Genomic DNA, 12,294 nt, shown 5'->3' with positions numbered 1-12,294 from the left:
TTTCCATATTTTGGCTATGTACAACAATATACAGACATTCTGCGCTTGCGGTTGCTGGGCTCAATCAATTCTGAACAATTTTGTTCCATCCAAACCTTGTGCGAACAAATCAAAATTTTATTTGAGTATAATAATAAGTATATATACTATATAATATATTTCCACATATAGCGCAATGTACCACTCAATCCAATGCCCTCGAGGCTCTTTGAGGCAATATCGATTTTTGTGAAAGCAAACCAATATAAAATCGTTCAATGGATTCAAGAGTTAAAAACCATCTGAACTGATCATAGACGAAAATAAAAAAATATCGTCGATTGAGATTTTTAATTTGCGGCTATGTGTTTTTCCAGAGTTAACCCCACATTTTGTTCGTATCGAACTGGGAATGAAAAATGCAAACTTCAAAACAATTTGTTGTAAATTGATTTCTCAGTGGTAAAACACACGGCTCTATGTAGAGGATGAAGATAATCCATGCACGTATCTTGTGTGATGGTAGAAGAAAAACTGAGAACGTTGATTTTTGAATGGCAAATCGACCTTTCAATTTGTAGAGGTTTACTATTGCCGACTGATTTATAACAACCAATAATTGTGGGATGCTTCAAATTCGATTCTGAAATTTGGCAAATAACTGCGAAAAGTGGTTCAAGTCAACAAATTTGTGGCATCATTAAATTCAAATTAGATTCCAGTGAAGCAGACACATTGCTCAGACTGAGTCAAATGTGAACAAAAGCACTGCACAGCAAGAGCTCAACCCATCAAAATGACATTAAACTCGGATGAAAAGTAAATGAAATACCATGCACAGCTGAATTATTAAATATTGTGGGCTTAGACACAAACCATTTTCCAGTATTGAGTCGTCATACGTATAAGATTTTTCGAAACCTTTTGAGTGTGGCAATTGTGCTGTAAATTGATTTGGCACAACCCGAGTGAACTTTTTAAGCTTTCATGAAAGTCTACACGCGTTCTTCTATGCTTTGAGTTGAACTCCATATATTTTAAATGTACGCGTTCAATTTTCTTAATTCGTTCGAAAGAAGTGAGAATTGAAATGAATTCCTGTATATAAAATATACACAGTGCGACTCAAAGCACAGGCTTTCAACACGTTGATCGCTGTTGCTCTGTTTCACGTACACAAACAACGAACGTAGCAACCAATGGCTTGCTGCAACATGTTTGTAGCGGATGAGATTGGAGAAACAAAAACAAAAGAAGAAGGAAGAGTAGCAACGAAAGGAATAGCGCGTGCGCTTGTGCATGTGGAACACAGCAAAAACGATTAACGTGTCGAAAGTCTGGGCTTTGAGCCGCACTGTGAATATTTTATATGCAGATTTCTTCTACATTCGAACGAATCAAGAAAAAGGCGAAAATAAAATTGAATATATTCAAATATATGGAGATCATAAATATATTGCCGGAATACCAAAAGACAGCCAATGACATCTCTAAACCAACTTAAGCTGTTAGCGTCGCCGTAAAGTTGATTATATTCTAGTAAAGCCATACACGTTTGAAAAAGTTGCCGAAAAATACAATGATTCAATGAGTTGGAATTGAGATGGCATCGACTGCTATGTGTCAAATGACTTACATTTGAAATGTATTGTGGCACTTTCCCTATGATGGCGATTAACTCAAACGCATAGATGAACGCATGTAGGCTTCCATGAAAGCCTAAAGAGATCACTCGGGAAGTGCTCGAATTGTGTACGTGGCTTTGCATCCGAATGAAACATCAACCAATTAAATTCCTATCGTTCGATTCGATATCGGGCTAACATAGCCCGGCTAAGATGGTATTTTATGGATGCTCAGTAATTGCGGTATCGTTGTGTATCTTTAGTTCGATGTCAATAACCATAATTTCAGATGAATTTACTAAATATCCAACATTACATATGGGATATGTATCCGAAGAATATTTCTGAACGAATTCCATTGCCGTCAATTTAAAGCATCTCATAACAATAATAATAACGGTTATTTCGATGTTTGATCATAACACGTGAAGCAATATTCGTTTCTCTCTTAATACATGAGTTGGATGCTGGATATTATTTAACAATCGTTGGAAAAATTTCAACGTCAACAACACACCGAAACACCGGCACAATATAGTGCCGATTCATGTGCATACGAAATAGTTTGCATTGGCAGCGGAAGGATTGGAATGGAAATCGAATTGCTGCTAATTTGACAAGTGCATGTTGTTCGGTGTGCAGGTTCCACGAGAAAATTCGATTTAGTCAATTGAAATCGATGGCAATCGAATGATATGACGATACAATTGTTGGAACGGTAATTTTATATATGTACAGCGACAAACAGATTTGACAGTATAGAAGATGCTCGAAAATGAATTTATGACCAAAAACAAATTCTTATTCGTTGATCAGTATTACGTTTCAAATGCGACAGTGTCAATGCGTTGCGATTTTGGAACAAGTAACAACAAAAATAACCCATTGAACTTTTAACCCTCTAATGCATACAACCGCCTATAGACGGGCAACATGTGAACGCCTGTAGAACGTAAACCGTACATCGGATCACATTCCTTCAAAGAGAATTTTTATTCTTCAATGTTCTCTCTTTATTCTTGCCCTTGGCAATATTTGTTTATGTAGTGTGATTGTAAAGTTGTAAACAAAAATATGTGCAAAAACAAAAATTTTACAAAATAAATTATTCGAACTCTAAATTAGACACATTTTTGCAGTCAATGACAGATAGCTGAGGATATATGCTCAGCATAGAAACTCAGTAACCTGAGATTGGGACATTTTGACTTTATGACTTGTAGTCCATACAAATTTATGATGGCATGCATACAATTTCGTGCATTTCATCATGCATTTGTATAGACTACACGTCATAAAGTCAAAATGTCCCAATCTCAGGTTACTGAGTTTTTATGCTCAGCATATATCAGGGATCGAAACCAAACCAAACCGAATATTTGGTATGAGTGTGTGAATGAACCAAACCATTTAGAACGTTCTGAAAAATTGTTTGTATGGCACACAGAAACGTTTATGCTTACATGTATTAGTATACGATACTAACAGAGTGACAACACGCTTGAATGTTGCTCATACAAACCATTCTCAGAACGTTCCGCTTGATACGGTTTGCTCAGATGAACAGAGAGCAAAGCAGTGAAACCGTTCCGAAATCGGTTTGTATGAGAAACGTCAAACCGTTTTCGATCCCTGGCATATATCCTCAGTTATCTGTCATTGACTGCATATTTGACACTTTTAAACAATGGATTTGATTGTTCTATGATTTATGTCAATCGCATTTTCTGACTAAACCATGAGGAATCCACGATTATGAATATTTTTTTAATTATATATGGCCAAAAATCAACCATGCATTAGAGGGTTAAGTTCTTATGAAATCTAGTAAATGCTCATAGATTCGCAAAGAGTACATCTTAGATGCCAATTTTTCTGATTTGTTCTATTTTCCTCTTTTCGTTGGCGGGTAAGTAGCAATACTTGGCCAATTTGTCTGATACACACGTCCACTCAACGTGATAAAAATGGAATTTCCACTCTTTGAATTCTTGAATTCCCAGCATTGCAAAACGTATTGAATTCAATAATCCTCATTTCTCAATGTTCGAAGCAGCTGCAATGTGACATAAAATTTGTTGAATTATGTGTATTGCATTACATGATAGATGGAAGTGGAGCGTTGTCGATTCGCCAAATATAGCCAACTAGAATCCATTCTATGAACGTTCCCTCTGAAAATGCTGTCACTTTTATAATCGATTTCTATAGCAACGTTTGATACAAACACATTCTCTTTCTGACACACACACAAGTACGAAACATGAAGCATAGCCGAACAATGGAACGAAGGCGGTTTTCAATCAAATCAGCCGACACAAAAATTACTGGGCCATCGAGAATATGTATCCTTTTTTGTGAAAATACCAAATAATTGATTGCATCTTTTTCGCTCTTGTGATTCAGAAGCGAATCCGCTCATATAAACACACAATATTGGTTGGATGTAACAATGAAAAATTAAATGAATGAAATGAATTTGGCTATTTCATACCGCATTACATACAAACCAGATCGAGCATTGGGGGAATTTTGTATCGTTATCTTGTCAAACGAATCATAAGCTGATATTGCGCAATGAAAACTGAAGAAACTATGCTCGATGTGTTTTTCGCATAGTGTTGACCTAGGACGAAATATCGAATTAAAATAAATCGCAAATGCTCACAAATATGTGACATATTTGCAAACATATTTGAGTGAACATTCAAGAATGGCATGTATTTTCGACAGAGAGCGCACTGACGTTGGAGACAATATCGCAAAAATGGCAAATATTTTGTGAATATTTACGGTTGATACAAAAATGAGTAAATATTGTGTGAATATATAAAACAATACAAATAAAGGGCAAATATACATATTTGCAGCTGGATATTCCCCCTATCCTATTCCAAATCATTTCTTAAATACGATACAAGTAGTGAGCATTTGTTTTAGTCAATTTAGCATATCAAATGACTGGAATATAAAGTGAAATTATTAATATTGGCACAAATTCATAAAAGCACTTATTTCTTGCTTGAAATCATTCACTTCAATTCTAAAAATTTACAATTCGTATGTACGGTATATATGATGTGCATTGTTTCATTGAAGGAAAACATTTTAGTGCAATATTTATGGACGTTTCTGATTTGTAGCGTCAATCAATCAAAATTTTAACTAATTCTGAATGATGGGAACTAAATAAATATATCTTACAACTCTACGGACTCTATGTAAAATGTATTTCCATTGTTTTTCTTTTTCGCGTAAAATTTTCATTAAATATTACAGTTGGACGGGCTATACAAGTAATTGGAGTCATGCAGCTGGTGTGTATGTGTTGAAGTGGTCTTCAAGTCGAGCTAATTTTAATGAAGGCGACGACGGGAATTTCTATTCAAAATACGTCACCAAATTCCGTCCTCTCACAATATAATACGAAAAAGAGTCCTTGTTTAATCGCTCTGTTTAACCAATTCAATGTTTGGATTCCGCTTCTTTTCTATTTGCATATTTGACGTCAAGTACGCGATGCCGCAAATCAAAACCGGAACGACAAGACGAACCCTGAATAAATAAGCGCAAAAAAGCTGGAAAAATTCTCGGTTTGACACTTAATTAAAGCAGATTAAATGAATGTTGACTAAAACTTTTAATTGAAAAAAAGCAGTTGAACAGAGTGCGACACAAAAACACCTAGAAATCCGGTGGAAGAAAGGCAAAAGCGAAAAAGAGTTAGTCCGAACCAAAAGGCGCTATTAAAAAAGGATTCTATTTTTAAAAAAAGAGTAAAGAACACCTCTTCTACGTCTCCATTTTATCAATGATGTCTTTTTTTTAGCTTTCCATGGACCAACTCATGGTGAATTGCGTTAGCACTGGCTACGAGACTCCATAGAGCTATTCTCTCCCCACTACTAATGTGTATATATTTGGACACTGGTTACACTAATTTGAAAAGATAGCTGGTATCTCTCTTCATGCTGTTGTGCACATTTTCAACAGGTCACCATGAAAAATAATATGTAAATCATGAATCTGATTTTTTATTCTCTGAGTCGCTCGATCTCAACTTAAAGGGCATGAAAAATGGACGAAATTTTGTTATACTGACTTTTTGAATTTCTGCGGTTTTTGGAAATCATGAATCAAGCCAATTCTCACGGTTCGCATAACTGTACCAAATAGCAGAAATTAAATTCATAACAAGAAGAAAAAAACGGGGTGATGGTGTGTGAGGTGGAAAAAATATTCTAATGAGTGTTTGGTCCGGTGACCGAAAATGGATTTAATTTTTTTTGGATTCACCTTATCTCTTTTGCATTTTGCCCCTTTTCGCACTTCAACATTAAATGGTCGAGGATGATGTCAGCAATCTGCGATGCTAATCCTCCCCATATAAACATGGGTTCGATTATTTTTCTTGAAATATTATCAAAGGAATTGCAAACAATCAACATTCGATAGAAAAAAACTTTCGTTGTATTCGTCGCCCCTTACACTTACTCATTTTACGAGAAATTTAATTAGCACGTATCCAGATTTCAGAACACTAACGCTTGGTTGTTGTGGCGGTGGCAATGGCAGCAACAGCAGTTTTAATTGAAAATGTCCGTACACAAAAGCCATCGAGCGTCAACAGCCGAAGGATACATTCGAAACGAACAAGTTCAATTATGAAATTAGTTAAATTTGTAACGACTGCAGCGAAACAATGCTCTCCAAGCCGAAGAGAGAGTGGGAGATAGAGAGAAAGAAATAGATATAGTAAAGTGACGTTCATTTCCACTGTGATTACAATTTGTTTTCTATCCAAACTATATCCAGCGTGCATAGTTTGTAGAGGCTCTTCTCCGGTGTTATCGCTCTCGTGTCTGAATCTCGGTTCCTCTGCCTTACGTGTTTCTGTACGGAAACGTAATTTTTATCTCACTTTATATTGGCGCTCAAACCCACTTGAACTATAGTCATTTGCTCTACATTTATTTTCAGCTCAAAAACTTTTACATCCTATTTTCTAAATTGAAATCGTAAATAAAGTGAAGACTATTAAAATATAGTTATATGAATGAATTTATGGAATAGACTGGCCAAAAATATTTAACTTCAGCATTCAACGTAAATGTTTGTGTTTTTTTATAGGATCGATGATTTCGTCTCAATACTTCACATGCACAAAATTCAGAATAGCACGCTTTAAAAAAAAAATATGACGATTTTTACCTACTGGTAATACAAAAAAAAGTATAGAAATGAAAACCAAATAACAGGAAACTATACACACTTTTTCTTGATCATCAGCTGTTGGCGCCCTCTTTGATAGTTGATGAGAGCTAAGAGAGTTTCCTGTCATTGTGGAAACCAATTCAGACAGATCAGCAAAAGGCTACCAGGGTTTAAATTTTCCCATCTGCTCGATGTAGTCTCCATCGATTGAATCAAGTATGGCATGAAGTTGCAGTGTATGGTGAAATGTCACAAATAGTTGATTGTCAAAATATTGATGCATATATGAAATCAATTACTTCAATAAAATTTAAAATAAATCAATTTTTTTTCTTTTTTTTCTTTATAGTATTAAAATATATTTTATACATATATTTTTGCTTATATATAAATCAAAAAATATTATTTGAATGTAGTTTAAAGTCGCAATTTCTAGCAAAACATTGAGAAAGAACATCTAAACTGAGTTTACTGCGAACAACATCTATTTTACGCTAACAGCAATTTGTACACGAACGGGTCAGTGTGACAGTTGGTGTGGACGAGACAAGGTTTGAACCCAAACAATTTGGTTGTGTCAGTTTCAATATTCTTTTATTTTCGCAAAGATTCTTTTGAAAGAGTCTCTTTTGAAAACTCTTTCGAATCAATCGATGGAGGCTTCATCAAGCGGATGGGAATATTCAAACCCTGAAGGCTACATCTATTTTAAAATCTCGCAAAATATTTCATTCTTTTTCGATGTTTTCTCATCGTATCGCAATTTCTTTTTGAAAGACGAAAAAACGTCAGTACAAGCTGCGATGGTGCGATAAGCACGGAATATAAATTTATTGGGGAATATATTCTTTGATAGTTTCGAAGGACGTATTCAAAGCTCAAATCTTGCAGCGGTTTTAACATACAAACACACACACACAGAATGTTTTTCGAACTCATTATATGTAAAACTTACTTCAAATAGTCCAATTTCTGACGGCAAACAAAAGCCAACTTGAAACCGCGCTCCAACATACGCACATCAGATATGAATTTAATGGAATCTTACAATATTATTATGAGTCGCAACAATGATGCAATACAAAGGCCTGAATGAAAAGGTGGATGTATGTCTTTCAGTAAAAGGACCGTAGGCATTTTAATTCGTGTATTTTGAACGATGAATTCATAAATTTTAACTAAAATATACTCTTTTGTTCCGAATATTTGTTTTTAGATGCCGCGTACTTTAGAGCTACAGCAATCATTTTGATCTTGTTGATAGATTTGATGCTGTTCAGATACCGTAATTGCTTGCCTTTCGGCTGCCATTTCAACTTCCGTTCAAGAATTTAATTGCAATACTTATCTAAATCTATGGCTTTGACTTCAAGAGCTTTGAAAGGTTATTGATTGTTTTCGGCAAATCAATTGGATATTATTTTCAAATTGCTTCAATTTTGGCGTTGCCAATAATGTTAATTCTCGTTTTCATTTATACTGGGCGTATGGATTAATTGTCTCAAGTGTCTCAAGGCTTTTCCCAAAAAAAAAAAGATTTATTCCAATAACAAAATGAAAGTATAAATATCTCTTCAGGGCGAAAAATGGCAAAATTATAGAATGATTTTGATAGAATAATTTGATGAAACGGGACACATATCGTGGTTTACTGCATCCCTATTCAAACATCCTTTAAAATCGTTCGAGGTTCTACAATCCAATTTCGAACCAGGAAGAATGAAAACTAACGAGTGAACATGTTTCATTGGATTCATTTTGATGATACCGATTTCAATTTGGTCAAGGGATCAAATGTAATCCCAATCACTTGACCATGTAATTTAACGTTAGATGAGATGGGTCTATATATCGGCAAATCGCCCATCGACTCAATAACAATTTGATACTAAATGTGAAACAGTGAACGTGAAAAGTTTGACTTCAATGCACTGGGGTCTCATTTGCTATGAATATTTAGACGGATGGATTGTCTTTGTGTTTGTGTAAGATTGTATACGGAGAATTGTTAAAACAATGAATGGCCAAGAAAAGTCAGCGGACCAAGGCTTCGTCATAGCGTACCTTAGCATGCAGTATATTTAATGCTCTGCCTTATATACCAACATATCACACACACGCATAGCTGCCGCACACACTTCTCTCGCGCAAACGGTTGCGTACACAGTAAGCCTGGAGAAGGACGCAAAAAGAAGCATCAAATGAAGAATATACATACATAAAATAAAGATTAGGAATGTTTTTCTTCTCATAACCAAGACACAAGTATCAGAAATCCCTTTGGTCATAAAACGTAATGGCCATTTAACATTGAGTGGAAACTAAATTCTTGTGTCTGTTCGAAATGTTTGATCTCTGTGTCGTCTTTCCCCCATTATCAGAGCAAATTCCAGTAGCCTGAATATTTGATGAAACGTCTTACAGTAGGAACGAACGATAAGAAAGCTCAACACAAGCCACTGATGTTATCATACATTCATACGCAAGTAGAAAATATACTTTTTCGTTCCTTTATTTAGTGTAATCAAAATAGTGCATTTTCGATGCCCAAAATATGTGAAACTTTTTGTTTCATCTGCCAAATAGATGAACATAATTTTGAAGGTCCATATGCCTTTGGATAATTTAATGTGGGAGAATAACTCTTGTGTTTCGAGAGATATGATGCATGTGTTGTATTTGGGCTAATTAAATGTTGTTTTCAAACATTCCCATGCATTCCCACTGAACGGATACTAATTAAAAGTGAATTCGTATACGTTTTGCACGGAAAATGTTTCAGATGCACATTTTCAAGTATTCATAACCACATTAGCTCAACTTTAGAACAAGAAACACGCCAATGGAATATCCGAAAACTTGAAGCATTCTAGTGCTTTACGGTTTGAAATTACGTGGGAATTGTTGGAACGGTATGCACATTGAAAATATATTTCATAAATTTTGCGCATCTGAAATGCGTACTTCAATAAAATTACTTCAGCATAATATACATAATATATCCCGAATGATAGCATTAAATCAGTACCCGGTCTTGTGATACCTCAGTCTATAGTATATTACATTATATTATTATTGAGTATGATTATTATTATTATCTCTTTTCAGCTCGTTGGAGGCGAATTTGATATGGAACTGAATTTTGTGATTCAAGATGCCCAGAATATCAAGCACATGCTAGAACTCTTGGACCATTGCCCTCCAAATTTACAGGTAACTTTTAATGATAAAATATCGAAACAGCCTACCATGGCCTTCCTCTCACATTGAGGTTTATGTTTATTTTAATTTCACACAATTCTTATTTAAAATACATGAGATTTTCTATATATTTTATGTGGTTTACAAAAGCCTAGGCATGAAGTAAAGATCTTAGGAAAAACTGATATCTGTCCAAGATCTAAAAACATCATTCATGTATTGAACATAATGAATTTATGAATATCAAAAAAGCTTATAAAAGCTTACTTGTCGAGAAACAAAAATAATCACATGTTCCGTGTAAGCGTTTCGTAAAAACATATCCAAACATATCATTACATCACACACAGCAAACAAAAACAATTTTTTGAATTTGTAAACAAAGAAAAACGTTTACTTAATTACTGTCAGTTTGTAACATCTTTCTTTTTACCAAAAACTTCATCGCGCAAACCGCGAAGAAAATTTAATTTTTCTATGCTGTATTCTATGCTATGTAACATTGTTTAATGTTGCAGACCAAAAAAGATAAACTAGCCATAAAGTCACTTTTTTACACTTTCTGTGACAACACCAGAATCCTGTCAAATATAGACATTATTTTTTTTTCTATTTTCTCGAAGCACACAAATAAAAGTAATGTTGACATCTCCCCGATGTCTTTGACGGGTCAAAGCAAAATAAATTGTCTTAAATAAGTAAGATGAACTTTTCTACACTTACACACCACATGGTCGTGGGGAAATCGTTTTGAATCCATAAATACAAATCGAATGGAATTTTTGTATGCCAGATTAATGGTATTCATTTTGGCAAAGGCATTCACTATAATGCCCTTCGATGGATTAAACACTCACTATAGACATTTCTGTGATTTTATTGGTAAATGTTATTGTACGTCATGTCATATTCCACATAGTTCCTGTTGCCATGAAATCCGACAAATGACTACATCGAATAAATAATACAGATGAATACCATTTCTATAGATCCTCCTAATACAATTATTCTGATCGTCTTAGTGAAAATCAATTATTTTCGATTAAATTTCAGCCGCTCGAGCGAAAGTATGCGTTGATTTCATCCAAATTTCATTATTTCTCTCCGCTTGCCTCATCTATTCATTTCGAGCATTGAGTCTGTTTTTATTTTTATGTTTCGTTCATGCGCCGACGATTTCTTCATTTTTGATTTATTTTTCTCGTTTGACATGCAGGAAAGATGTACATAAAGTGGAAAAATAAGATCATCTAATGAAATTATTATGCGATTGGAATTAAATTAATTCATTGAAAATATTTGGATAACTGTTGAATCACACATTCACCACAGTAAAAATGAAAGCTTTGCCAAAAGCGTGGGTTCATTTGATGAATTTAATGTGTAAAAATAAAAAAATGCTCCAACGTCTTGAGGGATTTTACACACGCGTGTCAATAATAGCGTTACACAAATGTGCAAACCGTCACTGAAAAAGAAGAAAAGTTGTAATTCGTGATGAAAGCTAACGAAAATGTGTTTATTCGGCGAAAAACAAGAATTACTCCATCAAGTATTCAAGTACATTGAAGTTGAATCAGCAACACATTTCATGAAAGAGCTCTTTTTTTCTTGATAAAACTTGGAATTGATTCTAAATAATTTATAAAGCGTCGGTCCTAGTACAAGCCAAAGTCATAACAGTGTTCGCATTCCGATGAAATTGTCTGAAATTCTCATCTCAAACTGTCTTTTCGGCGAGCAGAATTCAACACAGTCACTTGAGATCAGCATCCACTTAACGGAATTAAATTTGTGCTACTCATAGCGTTTTTATTCGAAGCGTATCCTTGTCTCAAAATTACTTCAATTTACTAATAACGGAATTTTCACATTTTGGTTGTGTACTAGCAAGCAATTGGAATAATAATAAAATTCCGAGTAACTGCTACTGCAAAAAATGTAATTCACATGGTATTGGAAAGATTTTACATATAAATTTAATTCGTTGATTCTGTGTTTGCATCGATAAAGCCCATCCATCTATTGTAAAAAAAAAGTGACCACTACGACCACTGTGCTATAACTATTGCAATATTTGCACGAATTGTAGTCATTCATATTTTCCCTAGTGCCAAACCATCGTAGCAAATAAATTCAGCGTCAGCTTGGAATTATGTGTACGTTTAGTGTGAGGCGTGTACATTTCCAAATACACAGATGTACCAACTGAAATCGTGACAGTATATAATGTACACTGTACAACATTTCCCATTAGCCAGAAACATCAGACTCT

The 12,294-nt window shown here is 34.6% G+C and overlaps 1 protein-coding gene across 38 annotated transcripts in view; it reads left to right on the top strand.

Annotated features, from left to right (window-relative positions):
• Positions 1-12,294, top strand: part of LOC129568451 (neurobeachin) — a 168,809-nt gene that overhangs the window by 109,300 nt on the left and 47,215 nt on the right. For all 38 annotated transcript variants that reach the window (XM_055446350.1, XM_055446320.1, XM_055446321.1 and 35 more), the window contains one exon: positions 9,927-10,031. In XM_055446350.1, coding sequence (XP_055302325.1) covers positions 9,927-10,031 — 105 coding nt within the window. The remainder of the gene's footprint in view (positions 1-9,926; positions 10,032-12,294) is intronic.

This window comes from Sitodiplosis mosellana, unplaced genomic scaffold (genome assembly GCF_009176505.1).
Source record: "Sitodiplosis mosellana isolate CC-2019 unplaced genomic scaffold, AAFC_SMos_1.0 Smas_scaffold_19, whole genome shotgun sequence".
In the NCBI taxonomy this organism is placed as follows: domain Eukaryota; kingdom Metazoa; phylum Arthropoda; class Insecta; order Diptera; family Cecidomyiidae; genus Sitodiplosis; species Sitodiplosis mosellana.
This window is presented reverse-complemented; position numbering and strand designations above follow the sequence as displayed.